We start from the raw sequence: 18,046 nt of genomic DNA, 5'->3' as shown, positions 1-18,046 counted from the left end.
GGTGTGGTAAAAGCTTGTCAGCCGGAACAGGAAATGTCTCATTGCCTGGAGAGCAAACTGCTGGCTACAGAGAGAGAGACACCATTACTGCCTGAACTAAGTGTTACATACAGCGTATCCGGAAAGTATTCACAGCGCATCACTTTTTCCACATTTTGTTTTGTTACAGCCTTATTCCAAAATGGAATCAATTCTTTTTTTCCCTCCAAATTCTACACACAATACCCCATAATGACCACGTGAAAAAAGTTTTTTTTGAGATTTTTGCAAATTTATTAAAAATAAAAAACTAACAAATCACATGTACATAAGTATTCACAAACTTTGCCATGAAGCTCAAAATTGAGCTCAGGTGCATCCTGTTTCCACTGATCATCCTTCAGATGTTCCTACAGCTTAATTGGAGTCCACCTGTGGTAAAATTCAGTAGATTGGACATGATTTGGAAAGGCTCACACCTGTCTATATAAGGTCCCACACTTCACAGTGCATGTCTGAGCACAAACCAAGCATGAAGTCGAAGGAATTGTCTGTAGACCTCCGAGACATGATTGTCTCGAGACACAAATCTGGGGAAGGGTACAGAAAAATATCTGCTGCTTTGAAGGTCCCAGTGATCACAGTGGCCTCCATCATCCATACATAGAAGAAGTTCAGAACCACCATGACTCTTCCTAGAGCGGGACGGCCATCTAAACTGAGCGATCGGGGGAGAAGGGCACTAGTCAGGGAGGTGACTAAGAACCCGATGGTCACTCTGTCAGAGCTACAGCATTCCTCTGTGGAGAGAGCAGAACCATCCAGAAGGACAACCATCTCTATAGCAATCCACCAATCAGGCCTGTATGGTAAAGTGTCCAGACGGAAGCCACTCCTTAATAAAAAAAAGCACATGGCAGCCCATCTGGAGTTTGCCAAAATGCACCTGAAGGACTCTCAGACCATGAAAAACAAAATTCTCTGGTCTGATGACACAAAGATTGAACTCTTTGGCGTGATTGCCAGGCGTCATGTTTGGAGGAAACCAGGCACCAATCATCACCAGACCAATACCATCCCTACAGTGGAGCATGGTGGTGGCAGCATCATGCTGTGGGGATGTTTTTCAGCGGCAGGAACTGGGAGATTAGTCAGGATAGAGGGAAAGATGAATACAGCAATGTACAGAGACATCCTGGATGAAAACCTGCTCCAGAGTGCTCTTGACCTCAGACTGGGGCGACGGTTCATCTTTCACCAGGACAGCAACCCTAAGCACACAGCCAAGATATCAAAGGAGTGGCTTCAGGACAACTCTGTGAATGTCCTTGAGTGGCCCAGCCAGAGCCCAGACTTGAATCCAACTGAACATCTCTGGAGAGATATGAAAATGGCTGTGCACCGACGCTTCCCATCCAACCTGATGGAGCTTGTGAGGTGCTGCAAAGAGGAATGGGCGAAACTGCCCAAAGATAGGTGTGCCAAGCTTGTGGCATCGTATTCAAAAAGACTTGAGGCTGTAATTGCTGCCAAAGGTGCATCAACAAAGTATTGAGCAAAGGCTGTGAATACTTATCTATATGTGATTTCTTAGTTTTTTTATATTTAATAAATTAGCAAAAATCTCAAAAAAACTTTTTTCACGTTGTCATTATGGGGTATTGTGTGTAGAATTTTGAGGCAAAAAAAAATAATTTATTTCATTTTGGAATAAGGCTGTAACATAACACAATGTGGTAAAGTGAAGCGCTGTGAATACTTTCCAGATGCACTGTATGTTTTGCACTGTATGTTTTGTTGTTTTGGTGAGTTGGACAGTAGGGGCGTCTCATACATAGAGAGGGAAGCTTTATGTCTAGTCAGAGCCAGAATATTTAGGATTTATGTTGTGAGTTTTTTTTCTACATTTTCAGCAAATAAAATGAGCTGACGCTTTTTGCCCTGCACTGGATTGTCACTATTTGCTGTAAGAAAGGCCCTCATTCCGAGTTGTTCGCTCGCTAGCCGCTTTTCGCAGCAGTGCACACGCTAAGCCGCCTCCCTCTGGGAGTGAATCTTACCTTAGCACAATTGCGAACGAAAGATTCGCAAAATTGCGAATAGAAATTTCTTAGCAGTTTCTGAGTAGCTCCACACTTACTCTTCCAGTGCGATCAGTTCAGTGCTTGTCGTTCCTGGTTTGACGTCACACACGCCCAGCGTTCGCCCAGACACTCCCCCGTTTCTCCAGCCACTCCCGCGTTTTTCCCAGAAACGGTAGCGTTTTTTCACACACTCCCATAAAACGGCCAGTTTCCGCCCAGAAACACCCACTTCCTGTCAATCACACTACGATCACCAGAGCGAAGAAAAAACCTTGTAATGCCGTGAGTAAAATTCCAAACTTCTTAGCAACTTTACTTGGTGCAGCCGCAGTGCGAACATTGTGCATGCGCAATTAGCGGAAAATCGCACCGATGCGAAGGAAAATAACGAGCGAACAACTCGGAATGAGGGCCAAAGTGCGTACATCCACCCCAGGAGATGGCTTCCTCACACAAGAAAACAATTTAGGGACATACAATTCTACTTGTAGCCTCTCCTCATGTACTCGCTCTATCCCTCCCTACAGTATGTGCTGCAGTACAAGCAGGGAGAGTCATAGGCAAATGCAGGTGGGGGTTTCTGGTTGCCCGGAAACCCCTTCCTCTTGCCAAGTGGCTCAAATTATGGCAACAATAGCAATGGTATATAATATGATTACTAGAGCTGCCGCCACATCATGCAGTGTAAGGGACAGAGCAGAGCTGCTGCACATGCCCAGTGGTAGCTACTTCTTCTACCAAGTTTGCTGTGTGTGTGGATCTGAGTGCACTGGACCAGAGAGTAGCTACCAGGAAGAAGAGACAGGAGCATTACCATGAGGTGGGAGAATGTGAGCTTAGAAAAGTGCAGTACTGGTTCCATTATGTTTGTGTACTTTGTTAATATGGGATGTTTAACCTTTTGCTGACCACTTATTTTATTTATATTATTTAAACATGTTTGATATAACATATACCTTAAGCAATCTATAGTGTTAAATAGTAATACTGTATTGCATATAGATTCCAGTGTATAAAAAGACCAATGTTTTTACATTAATGTCCAGGGTGGTCAGTACTGGGGGTTCTTTTACCACTCTCCCAAACTCCTGAACTTGCTCCAATGTTCCGCAGAGTGGGAGATTGTGTATTTCATTCGGAAACCCCCCTCTGGAAATACTAGGTTTGCCACGGAGAGAGTCAGGCTGTGCTGATTACTGGTCACCTGACAGCCGCTAGGGAGGACAGGATCCACCTTCCCTGAGTGTGTAATATGGAAAACAAAATAAAAAATGTCTCCCAGCGCTCTCCCTATAACCAAGGATATCTATTGCTAATAAATATGATATAATATACAGTGGTACTTGAATTAAAAATGTTTATAATTGTATATAAACAAATGCTCTGGCATAGGATTCGATGCTTCAGCGTTTGATCCTGATGAAGCCTGCTTAGACTGGTGAAACGCGTTGATCACAGAGCTAATCGTTGGGACGCTGATTCGTTGATGGAACTACACGTCTGCCAGTAGACCCTTTCCTTTCTTCCACTAGATGCTACACTGGAGGTCAGCGCATAGCACTACATCACAGATTCTCTCTGTGGGCGAGTAACAGCGACGGCAGGCGTTTCCACAAACCCAACACACAGCGGATTTTCATGGACTATTGTGGCATCACCAGAGGTCAGTGCTAAGTACAGAACCATAATTTAAGGCACACTTTGAAGATCTATGGTGACTTTACTAAACGATCAGTGCAAAGCATAGTACTGTGGGTGGTAATTCAGACCTGATCGCTGGGCAGCGTATTGTGCAGCGCTGCGATCAGATAGACGCCGCCTACAGGGGGAGTGTATTTTCACTGTGCAAGTGTGCGATCACATGTGTAGCCGAGAGGTACAAACAGATTTTGTGCAGTCTCTGCGCAGCCCAGGGCTTACTCAGCCGCTGCGATCACTTCAGCTTGTCCGGGACCGTATTTGACGTCAGACACCCGCCCAGCAAACGCTTGGTCCCGTCTGCATTTTTCCAGACACTCCCTGAAAACGGTCAGTTGCCACCCACATACGCCCTCTTCCTGTCAATCTCCTTGCGAACGCCCGTGTGAACGGATCCTTCGCACAAACCTGTCACTGACCGGCAATCCGCCTTTGCAGCTGTCCGTCGCACCTGTGCATTGTGGTGCATACGCATGCGCAGTTCGGATCTGATCGCCCGCTGTGCGAAAACCTAGAGACCATCTATTGCAATAGACTTAGGGGGTAATTCCAAATTGATCGCAGCAGGAATTTTTTTAGCAGTTGGGCAAAACCATGTGCACTGCAGGGGAGGCAGATATAACATGTGCAGAGAGAGTTAGATTTGGGTGAGTTATTTTGTTTCTGTGCAGGGTAAATACTGGCTGCTTTATTTTTACACTGCAATTTAGATTTCAGTTTGAACTCACCACACCCAAATCTAACTCTCTCTGCACATGTTACATATGTCCCCCCTGTAGTGCACATGGTTTTGCCCAACTGCTAACAAATTTGCTGCTGCGATCAATTCAGAATTAGGCCTGTGCGTGTTGAGTGTGTGTGTGATTAGTGAGCGCAGTAATGGGGGCACCTGTACATCAGACAGGACGCGACCGTCCGTTACCTGTGGATCTCGTTGTGCAGCCGCCGCTGTGTACATCTGCACTGCTGCTTGCACATCACGCTTCCTCCTCCCATGGGAAGTGTAGAACAGGTCGCCCATCTTTATCTGAGCTGCAGGATACAAGGGGGGAAGTAGGGTGTAATTATAGGGGCAGTATATGTATTTCTACACTGCAGCTATTGCACATGCTCTCAGTGTATCGCTGCTAATATGAGGCACCTCCATCCCAAATAAAGCCGCCAGTAACTGGTGCACAGTGCCACCACCTGTAGGGCACTCCTGGGTGTACCGGCTTCCCCCGGAATCTCGTGGTTCCACCTGCAGTGAGACACCCCTCATGAGTGGCCCCGTGGGGCGTGGGGGCATGCATGGGGGTTACTGTGTGCTACTGCTCTGATTCCTGCTGGCTGAACCTCCCAACCTAGAAATAGCTGCGCCCAGATGGCGAGGGGGAGAACCGGCCCTCACTCTGGCAATGCACGGGCTGCGTGATCCAACACCCTGGTCCCAGTCAGGCTCTCTACTGCCTTGATTACCGCCTCACAGCACTGAGGTCATGGGTTCCATTCCCACCATGGCCCTAACTGTGTGGAGTTTGTATATTCTCCCCGTACTTGCGTGGGTTTCCTCCGGGTACTCCCGTTTCCTCCCACAATCCAATAATATCAGAGCCCACAGCATGGCAAGCGCCGCGAGCATGCAAGGTGAGTTTTAGCGCTTGCCCCGCTGCTGGCATTCTGGCAGGATATTGACAGCTGGCATCCCATCCGCCGGTCACCCATACCGAACCCTGACAAAGGCATGTTATGTATTCATAAAGGGAAAATATACGGGCACACACAGCCCTGGCCGACCAGCGGCTCTCCAGCTGGCGGGAAACTTCACATTCCAGTATACCCTAATAGCAAAATGGTGGAAGGGCATGCTGAGACTTGTAGTTTCACAACAGCAGGAGAGCCACAGGTTGGCCAGGCCTGGTCTAGCACATGTGATAAAACATCATCCTATTGTATGGAACTGCCCCCAAGAGCATCAGTCTGCAGCTACTTTTGTGGGATTGTGAGGCAAGCTTGGTTGAGAGATCATGGCCTGCGTAACCGTGGGGCAGCTTGGTTGAGAGATCATGGCCTGTGTAACCGTGGGACAAGCTTGGTTGAGAGATCATGGCCTGTGAAACCGTGGGACAAGCTTGGTTGAGGGATCATGGCCTGTGTAACCGTGGGACAAGCTTGGTTGAGAGATCATGGCCTGTGAAACCGTGGGACAAGCTTGGTTGAGGGATCATGGCCTGTGTAACCGTGGGACAAGCTTGGTTGAGAGATCATGGCCTGTGTAACCGTGGGACAAGCTTGGTTGAGAGATCATGGCCTGTGTAACCGTGGGGCAGCTTGGTTGAGAGATCATGGCCTGCGTAACCGTGGGACAAGCTTGGTTGAGAGATCATGGCCTGTGTAACCGTGGTGCAGCTTGGTTGAGAGATCATGGCCTGTGTAACCGTGGGACAAGCTTGGTTGAGAGATCATGGCCTGTGTAACCGTGGGACAAGCTTGGTTGAGAGATCATGGCCTGTGTAACTGTGGGGCAGCTTGGTTGAGAGATCATGGCCTGTGTAACCGTGGGACAAGCTTGGTTGAGAGATCATGGCCTGTGTAACCGTGGAGTGGATGGGCCCACAGGCGACCGTGCGTCATGAGTATTACAATGGTAATTCTTTTCTCCTCACAAAATGTCTCTGCTTTTACACAACTGTTGGGGAAATATGAATCTGCTGCGATATTGAAGCTTACAGCGGTGGGAGGAGGCAGCATGGCGCTAGCACCGAGGACAGGTAACAGGGGCTACCTGAGCACAGGTAAGTCAGGACGCGCCCCAGTCACTGCACACCTGGTACAGCTCTATCTCAGACTCACCATAGGAAGGCGGCCGGTCACTGTGTGTTGATAGGTTATAATATTTCCATATACAGTCAATTTGCAGATAGCGGCTTACCAGTCCGTCCTGTAAATATATATATATGTATTATTGGTTTATATATAATGGTTAATGCGAATATAACCTGTCATATGTTTAGCAGAATATATGATGGGTAACAGTTATATGATCCGGAGAACGGCCACAGTATGCGCACGCGCACAGCGTCTATTCATGAAAGACAGAGGGACTGGGGCACACCGACAGCTCGCAGAGCACTGGTCATGCCCCCGCAGTGATGAAAATTGGAGGCGTGGCTCGCAATCGCGGCATTCCCGCAAGGCCACACACCCTTTTACAGAGGCCATGCACCCTTTTCGGACACGCACGGTTTCGCGGCACTACTGGGCGCGATCAGCGTGATAAAACAATGGGTGCCTAAACAATTGCATACCGCCCCAGCTAAAGTGATGGGGGAAATGCAATTGTTTGCGCACATTAAACAATTGAATCGCTCCCTTAGCCTCCAAGCCTCTCTACACTATTAACCCCACTGACGTCACGTTCTGATCTAGACACTGACACAATCCCTATTTTGCAGTTCAGCATTTATTGGAAAAGTGCGCATGCGTCTAAGGGGGCCACACACGGTGCGATATTTCTTCCGATATAGGGCCCGATTCAGAACTGATCGCTGCTGTGCGTTTTTGCAGAGGTCTGCGATCAGATAGTTGCCGCCCATAGAGAGTGAAAATCCGTCCCGGTCAAGTGTGCGAATGCATGTGTACGGCATGCGAAAACTTCACCAGACAGCGGACATCTGCAAATCTGTTCGCACCTCACTCACCATCTAATGATTTTCCAGTGTGTGCGCAGCCCAGGACTTACACCTCCAGTGCGATACAAACAGGCTGATCGGGGCCGGAGCTGACGTCACACACCCGCCCTGAAAACGCTTGGGAACGCCTGCGTTTTTCCTGACACTCTTAGAAAATGGCCAGTTACCACCCCCCAAACGTCCACTTCCTGTCAATCACCTTGCAAACGCCTACAGATCGAAATTTTCGCACCATCCTGTCGCTGTTTGGCGTTACACCTGCGCATTGCGGTGCATACGCATGCGCAGTCATTCGATAATCGGCCGCTGTGTGATTCCGCACAGCAGCGATCAGCTCTGATTTAGGCCCATAGTCCATATCAGAAGAAAATATTGTGCATATCGCACCGCGTGGAAACTCCTTGCGATGCTTGATGCGCGGTTCCGCTGGGTCAGCATCGCAAGGAAAAAAAGACTGTGCATGCAGCCCAACATTGACTACATTGGTGGTTCCGGGCTCCGGCCACATCGTATAGTCAATGTCGGGCATTTCCTGCATCGCGCCGCGTGTACCGGGCATTAGTCTCACCGAGCATGTGCCACAAGGGCCTAGCAATGGCGGTCTCCAAGAGGATTATTCACAAAGTGATTGGCAGCGAGGGAGCGTTCACGGAGGTAACGGGGATTGTTGGCAAAAAGCAGGCGTGTCACGGCCATTTTGGGGGCGCGTTTGAGGCAGCAGTTGCCGTGGCTACGTAAATGTACTTCCAGCGGCCATGTTGTCGCCTACTGGCTACACCTCACCCTAATTCCCGGGACAGGATTCCGTCACCAGGTCACGCATACACAGCAGCGCCGCTGGGTCCTGCGGGAGGAGTAAATTGATCACATGACCCCCTGTCCCTGCATGCGTACACTAATACATTCAGGCTAAACTTTATTTCTTATTGCAGCAAATAGTTATTATAAACTACAATTAACAGGTGTTTTTGGAGGTACCCACAAATAATTCCTATCCCCTGAATGTATGTACGGGGGCTGCAGCAGATATCAGAGACACGTTCTGTAGTCTCCTGTTCTTGCTGTGCAGTATGATACATGTAGTGCAGGCGCCTGTAGGTATACTCACCGGGTCCTGCTCGCACAGGACGGCTGCATTGAACGCAGCGACCTCAAATCCAGTCTCGGCGGCCTGGATGTTATAGAGAATAGCCCCGGCCCTGTAAGAGAATAACAGGGGAGAAGATGGCCAATCAGAGCTGCAGGATGGAGGGCTGGGGGTAAAGGTCACAGTAGGGGCTCCCCCAAACTGCCAGTACAGAGATATATCCCCAAAGGGGATAGGAGGAGGGGGGTGGGGAACCATCATGTACTAGACCCTGTGAGAGCGTCTCTCACCATTATAATGTGTATAACCCGCCTGACGTGGCGCGTGAGCTTACAGCTGTCACCCAAACCACGATACTAATATGTCTTAGGATAGAATATCAGGATATAAAGCGCTATGGAGTATGCCGGTGCGATATGAAGAAATGCTAATAACAATATAGTATATATGTGACACACGCACAACGTCTACCATACTATTACATCATCCCCACTGTGCTGAAGCACTTTTCATCCCAATGCTATGACAGCCCAGGTTAGAGGCACAGGAGGTGCGAGGTACATTACTGGGGATTACCAGGACTGCTCTAGGTAACTGTCCAGAGCGTTGCGTAGCGTGGCTCCGAGGTATCCGTTCTGCTCCCCGGCCCATTTAGTCCACCTGCAGGAAAAGGAGAAATGGGATTTTCAGAGGTGATAACATTGCCCGGGATTGGGGAAGGGGGTAAGTCTGCGGCATATGCTGGCACATATTAATGTGCTTCCCATGGTTGCCACGGTGGTTAGCATTGCTGCCTCACAGCCAGTCATGAGTGTCATTCCTGACCAATGCACTATATGTGTGGAGTTTGTATGTTCTTCTCGTATTTACATGGGTTCCCAATGGGTGCTAAGATTTCCTCCCACACTCCAGCACGTACTGGTAGTTAGCCGGCCTCTGACAGAAACATGACCCTACCGTGTGTGTCTATGTGATAGGGAATATCGGGGGTCATTCCGACCCGTTCGCACGCTGCTGTTTTTCGCAGCGGTGCGAACGGGTTTGGTTCTGCGCATGTGCGGTGGCCGCAAAGCGCAGGCGTGTCGTTGCCCAGCGAGAAACGACAAGAAGAACGAAGAAAGCAGGGCTGCACAAGCGATCGCAGAAATACACTCCCCCATAGGCGGGGTCTAGTTGATCGCACGGGCTGCAAAAAGTTGCTATGTGTGATCAACTCGGAATGACCCCCCATAGGGCCTTATTCAGATGATTTGCGTGGATGTCGCAAAGTACCGATGTTTGGCACTTTGCATATGCGCTGGACCCGTACTATGTATGTGCGCTACAAGTGTGTGACGGCGGTCACAGTACAGCAGCAGACTGTCGGTCTGATTCCGTTTGGGGGCGGGAAGGGGGCGGCGGCCTCTGTTGCGGGGGAGGCCAGGATCTCCAATAGCTCCTTCACCCACATCTGAATTAGGCCACATAGAGTGTAAGCTCCACTGGTGCAGGAACTGATGTGTATAACTGGAATATTCTCTGTACAGCGCTGCGGGATATGTGTGCGCTATATAAGTAACTTTTAATAAGAATGAATACATCTGGCTTCTTGTCTCATGTCCTGTGACACAATATACTGAGTGAGACGTGTGTGTGAGGGCAGGATAACACATACTCATATCACATACTGTCAAAGTCAGAAAAATATCTCTATGCACACTACCATATTTGCACCTCACACAGGTCCGTGCTGCGCATGCGTACGCTCTCCCGTACGTGCGCATATTCACAGTCGCGGGCACCCGCAGGCGCACGGTATGCGTATTTACGGTAGAGTTTATGTGATCGTAGCGTGCGACTCAATCGTTACATATTTTCACTATATAATGTATTTTGTAGATCATGGTCCCTTTGATAGATTCTGAAAGTTTGGTTAATATAGAATGTTCGTGAACAGAGAGATCCCTCTTTGTTTGATACGAAGGGTCAGACAGGAGTAATACAGTGGTGTTTAGTACCCATCGGAAGAATATTTAATTAGAAATATTCCGGTGTTGGTTTGAAGCGGATTAATCGCTCGTGCGAATAGTTATGGACATAAGAAGTTTATGAACATTTACTGTATTTGCACTTACTTATCCATGCGGCGGGAAACCCAGTTTCCCTCCCACCTGAGCTGTTGGAAATAGTCACGGCCCACCTGTATGAATCAACCTATGACCTTTTGTTATAATGCGAGGAGGAATTCCTGTGTCCAATGAACAATGAGATTGTAGGGACCATTGAATTGCATTGTGTGTGGGGCATAAATAGACAAGCCGATCACATCCAGCTCTCACTCTTCAACGGTTATCATTGCTGAAAATCGGGAGCTGGATGTCCAGAGGCGCATGCGATCGTTTCCTTTGTGCGTAAGTTTTTCTCCGCAACTATATTGATCTTCTTGTTATTGTGGGCCAATTTCTCTCTCTCTCTTCTCCTCTTTTTCTCTTATTTTCCCTTAAATAGTAATTGTATTATATTTCCTGTGTAGTTATCTGGTTAGGTAGTCTATGTTATATTGTAGTGTATGATTTGTATTTGTATTAATTCTTTTGCAAGTATATCATTCATAATATATATATATTAGGCGTTGGACCCTAAGCCCAGGTATCTGTGTATTTCTTATAGTGTTAAGTATTCTCAGAGCGTCGGTGACGCTCAAACAGCTTTTGAGTTAATAAGGTTACACTGTGTTGCATCTACACCCTATCTCTACACTAAGGTTTTACAGCATATTACATTGTTTATGGTTTAGATTTAAAGGTTTAACATTGTGAGCGTCAGCGCAGCTGGTGATCTCCTCGTGGTCCCGAGCGTCCGCTACGCTATAGCGAATCATTACGTTAGTCAGCAGCCAATAGCGTGCCTGCCTGTGATCTCTTGGCCGTGAGCGAACGTGGCGCTTGAGCGTCTCGACTACGGCTAAGCGATTGTTACGCAACAAGCGTACCCTTACGGTACTTCATACGTAAATAGCGTACAGTGTTCTTAGACCTCATAAAGGGTATTATATAAGATAAATATTTAGCTTTATCAATTGCGGGCTCGTCCTGTCCTTCACATATCTGCACTAGGTAATTTCAGCAGACATTATCCAGCCGCAAAGGGCGGGAGATCATATTCCTCGTAGTGCTGTTTGGATAAGCGTCTGCTTCTCTTAATAAAGGGTGCTGAAGGAATCCGGGAACCGGAGGTAAGAACAACACGCTAGTCTCTTTTAAAACTGTTTATTTTTCTGTCTTGCGTACACACGCACGCACACATATATATCTGCATTTCCTTTTTTTCATTTGTGTATTTTCGTATATCACTCTCCTGTTTGCCAGTTTTATAGTTGATAAACGTGCTAAGAGAGATTTGCCGCTATTTCATAGTTTAAGAGTAAAAAGGTAATATAGTTAAAGTATAGACAAACACAGCTGTGCCTGAGAGACAAGGCGAAGTCAGTGTGGTGCGCGGTAGATGATAAAGGATCATCTACATTGATAAACGTATAAATTGTGTTACGGTGGATCTTTATTTTGCGTACACGTGTCTCTAACAAAGGACTGAGACTTGCGTACGCAAACCAAAGGCCGACGCACGCAGCGTATATCACGCAGCGGAGCGTCCGGGTACGCCCACGTAACTCAAATCACAAGTTTTTTTTTTTTCTCCTCTCAACGCGATAAATAGCGCAACGCGGTAAATAACGCAAGGCGATAAATCGCGCAAATCTATTTTAACATTCGAAATTTAAATTAACAGATCCTTCTCCTAATTGGTAACACATCTGGTCTAAAGAAAATTTCTGCGCAGAAATAGAAATAGAAACAAAAGTGTATATGTGGTGAGTGAGTGTTTGTTTTTACAATTTTTGAGGTTGAACCACAAGAAAAGTCGAGTTCTCGTGAGGTACATGCGTGTAAGTGACGTACATGGTGGCTAGGGAGGCATCCCTGGTTAAAACATACAATTTGAGCATTAGAGTGTAGCAGACCAGGAGGTCATACTGTAACAGACCAGGAGGTCATAGCAGACCAGCAGGTTCAGGTACAGCAGACAAGGAAGTCCGCTATACAGTCCACAGGCACAACACCAAGAAAGGGTTGGTGCAACACCCATATAGGCCATACAAGCTCTGGCTGAAGGAATTCGCAGCCGTAATTTTCGATTCCACTGGTCGCTCCGTACATAAGATTAGTTGCTTATGTGCTGAACGATTGTACCGCACGTAATTGTGTACATTAGTAAACCTGACCGGTACTATTTGTGTACGAAGGTCATAAACGCTATTTGTACATTCTAACGTGATTTGTGTAATTTTTTTTATTTTAAGGGAGGTTCGCTGCTCACTCAGGAACTATCCAACAACCAATAGTTACTGGAAAGAGTAAGTGTTCTTCGGATCACCCTCGCAGGTTCCAGTAAATAGAGGTTCAGGTCGCAGGGGCCCTGGGTCGAGTACGCCAGCACTATATCAGTGTGATCAGGTCGTATTGGTCGGCGTGGGCGAGTGAGTGGGGTACTCGGTAAACCGCCACCGTCAGCCTATTTTGAACATTTTGGTTTGCGTAAGGGTTGGCTGAATAAAGCAACACCTTCGAACTATGGGGGCCACTTGTTCAGATAGGGGGCGATCAACCTCGGTTCGGGTTGATTCAGTGAACCGACCAGTCGGGTCGGCAAGGTACGTAATGTGTGAGAAATACGGAAGTCACACAGAAGCTTTATGTGATGAATGGGAGAGAATGACGGTACATGACGGGGAGAAATTCCCAAGAGTAGGTAGCTTCAGCACAGAAGTGTTAACGAATTTAAGGAGAAGGATATGTCTCATTAAATCAGCAAAGAGACGAATCAAGCATTATGATTATTTGCAGTTGTGGCAACAAGAGGGTGACATACAGAGAGGATTGGCTCAGGCGGCGGGATCTGGCTCGATCAGGAAACTGATAGCCACGGCCCCACCGCCACCATACATACCAGGAGAGAAATTGGTTGCGGAGAATGACGCATCAGGGGGTAACAAACAGGCACTTAGCAACTGTATAAATGTTAAGGATAATGTTAATAAGTTAACCCATGCAAGTATTAACCCGTGCAAGTTGTACCCTGTTTTGAACTTTCCCCAGGAGTGTGATCAGGAAGACGAATCGGCAACAATTTCAGCGCTCTCTCTAGCAGCCACCATAGCAGAGACCACAGTAGGCACAGCTCCACCCCGAGATTAGTAACGAAAGCCCCTAGCGGAGGGATAGGTGAGGTCGTATCAACGGGTAAGTACGGCACCATACACTATGCTGAAACTATTTCACCACAGCCTGTAGAATCTACACAGAATGAGGTTGTTAGAGTTAATCCTGTTAAGGTAATAGTAGTTCCAAATGGGAAAACAGACACTTCAGGAGTCACTCCTGTTAGGAACATTGCCATGTATAGCCCATTTTCCCGAATGGAATTAAGGACCATAGTGTCGGAATTCCCTGACCCTAGAAAAGACTTAGTTGCCAGCCAAAAATACATCAGAGACCTAGGTAACACTGTAGAGCCCAACAACAAAGACTGGCAGATATTGCTGAGAGCATGTTTACCCTCCAATGTCGACGCAGCTCAATTTTTAGCTGACTGTGGATTAGATCAGGATGTACCTCTTACAGAAGTGTACAACAAAGACAATGTAAAAAGAATAAGTTTACAGTTAAAGGAGTATTTCCCAGCCGTAGTTAAATGGAACAAAATATTCTCCATTAAACAGAAGGAGTCAGAAACAGATACAGAGCTTATACGCCACATAGCCAGTAGAGGAAAATCTTTCCGGTATAGGTATACCTTAGGAAATAGGATTACGAGAGTTGGAGAGGTATCACCAGGATACTGTGCACATATCGTACAACCTGATACGTGTACTAAGCAGATGGAAGAATTAGGGTTAGGAGATTTCACATGGAAGGTGTGTAATATGGTTATGTCCTACTCCGTCCCATATGTTCTCCCCGATGATGCATATTTCATATGCGGGAGAAAGGCGTATAAGTGGCTTGCCCCAAACTCTGAAGGATTGTGTTATATTGGAAAAGTACTGCCTGAAGTAATGACTGTATCACATGACAAAATGAAAGACATACACCGTGTTGCCCAAACTCCTTATACTCACACCCATTACGAGCACGTAGTTAAACGGCACCTGATAGAAAGAACAGAGCATCCGGCCTCTGACATGATCCATGAATCCACCGGGATTCAGTTTCTAATCGCGTTAGACATCACTCGCACCGCCAGAGGAGTGTTGAATTATAAATACATATCGGCGCTCGCCAATTTGTTAGATAATATCACTGAAATGTATGATGACACGTTTAGGTATACTGGAAGAGAACTTCAGGCTTATAAAACAGAACTGGTACAGCATAAAATGGTTCTTAATTACCTCACAGCAGTGACAGGCGGATATTGTGTCACACTGGCAACACAATACGGCGTGAAATGTTGCACATATATTACGAATAGCACCGAGGACCCGGTCGAGGTCATAGACCAAAAGATGGACGATATTCTCCAACTGAAGTGGGAATTTCGCAGGAGACACAATCTCACTCTTGCTGCTGTAGGTAATGAGCTGACTGGTTGGGTGTCATGGTTGAACCCGCGAAATTGGTTCTCTGGTTTAGGAGACTGGGCTCAAGGAGTCATAATGGATGTTGGGAAGTTTCTCCTATGTATCTTAGGTGTTATCATAACGATTGGCTTGATATTTAGATGCGGTCAGGCTTTAATGAGGTGCAATCGTCGTACTAGGGTAATGAGTTTAAGGAGTGAGGAAACTGTAATTCCAATGGACTTGATTTATGACCCAACGGTAGAAACAATGATGTGATGAAAATGCGATTTCTACGGTCCGTTTCTTTCACCTGTTTTTCCGTTTCCTCCAAGGTAAAAAGACCCACTTGGACGAGGAATTTGATGAGCCGATATACAGACAACAGATGGATTAAAGAAGAAGTTTTGACAACCTGATACACAGATTTTTGATGAACTATGCCATGAATCCCCAGTTTCCCTAGAAATTTTAAAATTACGCTAGCCCAACACTTTTGTAAATCTATGGACATTGACAGCTTTTGCTCGCACCTTATGGGCAAAAGCACAAAGAAGACTGCATTCAACAGACACCAAACAAGACCTCAATCGACGAATGTACATTTACCCGACATAGAATACCACCGTATTTAATGTAATTATGTCTTTTCTTCATTTCTACAACCCTCAGGTAATGACACACATAGTCGATAGGGAATACAGGCACAGATATCAGCAATCACATATCTCCCCCATTCATGTATCATCAACTAAAATGTGCTCCCCCATTTTGTTACAACCAAAGCCGAAAAGAGCTCGGTAAAGTTTGACAGCCCATCCACAGACCCGTACCACGGGATAAGAAGGAATTCAAATGTATACTTCGCAATACCTCGAAGCTTGATTTAAAACACGTACGGCACGATGATACATGACCCCCAAGCACGGATTCATACACACATGCTTCTGCTATCTCACTAGGTCATACCCTTTTCCTACCTTCTCCTCTCCTCCCCTACCCAACCATGTAAATGTATTAACCCCTGACATATATTTTTCTCTTTTTGAAATGTTTTAGAAGGTGGCAGTTATTGTTGACTGCCAAAGGGTGGACTGTCAAAGTCAGAAAAATATCTCTATGCACACTACCATATTTGCACCTCACACAGGTCCGTGCTGCGCATGCGTACGCTCTCCCGTACGTGCGCATACTCACAGTCGCGGGCACCCGCAGGTGCACGGTATGCGTATTTACGGTAGAGTTTATGTGATCGTAGCGTGCGACTCAATCGTTACATATTTTCACTATATAATGTATTTTGTAGATCATGGTCCCTTTGATAGATTCTGAAAGTTTGGTTAATATAGAATGTTCGTGAACAGAGAGATCCCTCTTTGTTTGATACGAAGGGTCAGACAGGAGTAATACAGTGGTGTTTAGTACCCATCGGAAGAGTATTTAATTAGCAATATTCCGGTGTTGGTTTGAAGCGGATTAATCGCTCGTGCGAATAGTTATGGACATAAGAAGTTTATGAACATTTACTGTATTTGCACTTACTTATCCATGCGGCGGGAAACCCAGTTTCCCTCCCACCTGAGCTGTTGGAAATAGTCACGGCCCACCTGTATGAATCAACCTATGACCTTTTGTTATAATGCGAGGAGGAATTCCTGTGTCCAATGAACAATGAGATTGTAGGGACCATTGAATTGCATTGTGTGTGGGGCATAAATAGACAAGCCGATCACATCCAGCTCTCACTCTTCAACGGTTATCATTGCTGAAAATCGGGAGCTGGATGTCCAGAGGCGCATGCGATCGTTTCCTTTGTGCGTAAGTTTTTCTCCGCAACTATATTGATCTTCTTGTTATTGTGGGCCAATTTCTCTCTCTCTCTTCTCCTCTTTTTCTCTTATTTTCCCTTAAATAGTAATTGTATTATATTTCCTGTGTAGTTATCTGGTTAGGTAGTCTATGTTATATTGTAGTGTATGATTTGTATTTGTATTAATTCTTTTGCAAGTATATCATTCATAATATATATATATTAGGCGTTGGACCCTAAGCCCAGGTATCTGTGTATTTCTTATAGTGTTAAGTATTCTCAGAGCGTCGGTGACGCTCAAACAGCTTTTGAGTTAATAAGGTTACACTGTGTTGCATCTACACCCTATCTCTACACTAAGGTTTTACAGCATATTACATTGTTTATGGTTTAGATTTAAAGGTTTAATATAGTGAGCGTCAGCGCCGCTGGTGATCTCCTCGTGGTCCCGAGCGTCCGCTACGCTATAGCGAATCATTACGTTAGTCAGCAGCCAATAGCGTGCCTGCCTGTGATCATTTGGCCGTGAGCGAACGTGACGCTTGAGCGTCTCGACTACGGCTAAGCGATTGTTACGCAACGAGCGTACCCTTACGGTACTTCATACGTAAATAGCGTACAGTGTTCTTAGACCTCATAAAGGGTATTATATAAGATAAATATTTAGCTTTATCAATACTTACACCACAGCGTCGTACGGCAGCCGGTCCACAACCTCCGGGTGTCCTCGTATCCAGTAGTTGGCCAGATTCACAGCTGCGTCGATATGGCCGCGAAGAGCCGACTTCAGGTAATAGTGATAGGCTGCAGACTGAGCAAGATCACCAGGTCAGATCCACTTACACAGGCCGTCACCAGGTCAGATCCACTCACACAGGCCGTCACCAGGTCAGATCCACTCACACAGGCCGTCACCAGGTCAGATCCACTCACACAGGCTGTCACCAGGTCAGATCCACTCACACAGGCCGTCACCAGGTCAGATCCACTCACACAGGCCATCACCAGGTCAGATCCACTCACACAGGCCGTCAACAGGTCAGATCCACTCACACAGGCTGTCACCAGGTCAGATCCACTCACACAGGCCGTCACCAGGTCAGATCCACTCACACAGGC

At 46.6% G+C, this 18,046-nt stretch overlaps 1 protein-coding gene across 1 annotated transcript in view; it reads right to left on the bottom strand.

The window, feature by feature from the left end:
• Positions 1 to 18,046, bottom strand: part of LOC134993276 (protein sel-1 homolog 3-like) — a 161,582-nt gene that overhangs the window by 10,683 nt on the left and 132,853 nt on the right. The window contains exons 16-20 of the mRNA XM_063950860.1: positions 17,611 to 17,738; positions 9,096 to 9,179; positions 8,541 to 8,631; positions 6,594 to 6,681; positions 4,684 to 4,793 (exon numbers count right to left, since the gene is read on the bottom strand). Coding sequence (XP_063806930.1) covers positions 4,684 to 4,793; positions 6,594 to 6,681; positions 8,541 to 8,631; positions 9,096 to 9,179; positions 17,611 to 17,738 — 501 coding nt within the window. The remainder of the gene's footprint in view (positions 1 to 4,683; positions 4,794 to 6,593; positions 6,682 to 8,540; positions 8,632 to 9,095; positions 9,180 to 17,610; positions 17,739 to 18,046) is intronic.

Source organism: Pseudophryne corroboree, chromosome 2 (genome assembly GCF_028390025.1).
Source record: "Pseudophryne corroboree isolate aPseCor3 chromosome 2, aPseCor3.hap2, whole genome shotgun sequence".
In the NCBI taxonomy this organism is placed as follows: Eukaryota; Metazoa; Chordata; class Amphibia; order Anura; family Myobatrachidae; genus Pseudophryne; species Pseudophryne corroboree.
Note: the sequence above shows the minus strand (reverse complement) of the source record. Positions and strands in the feature narration are given on the sequence as shown.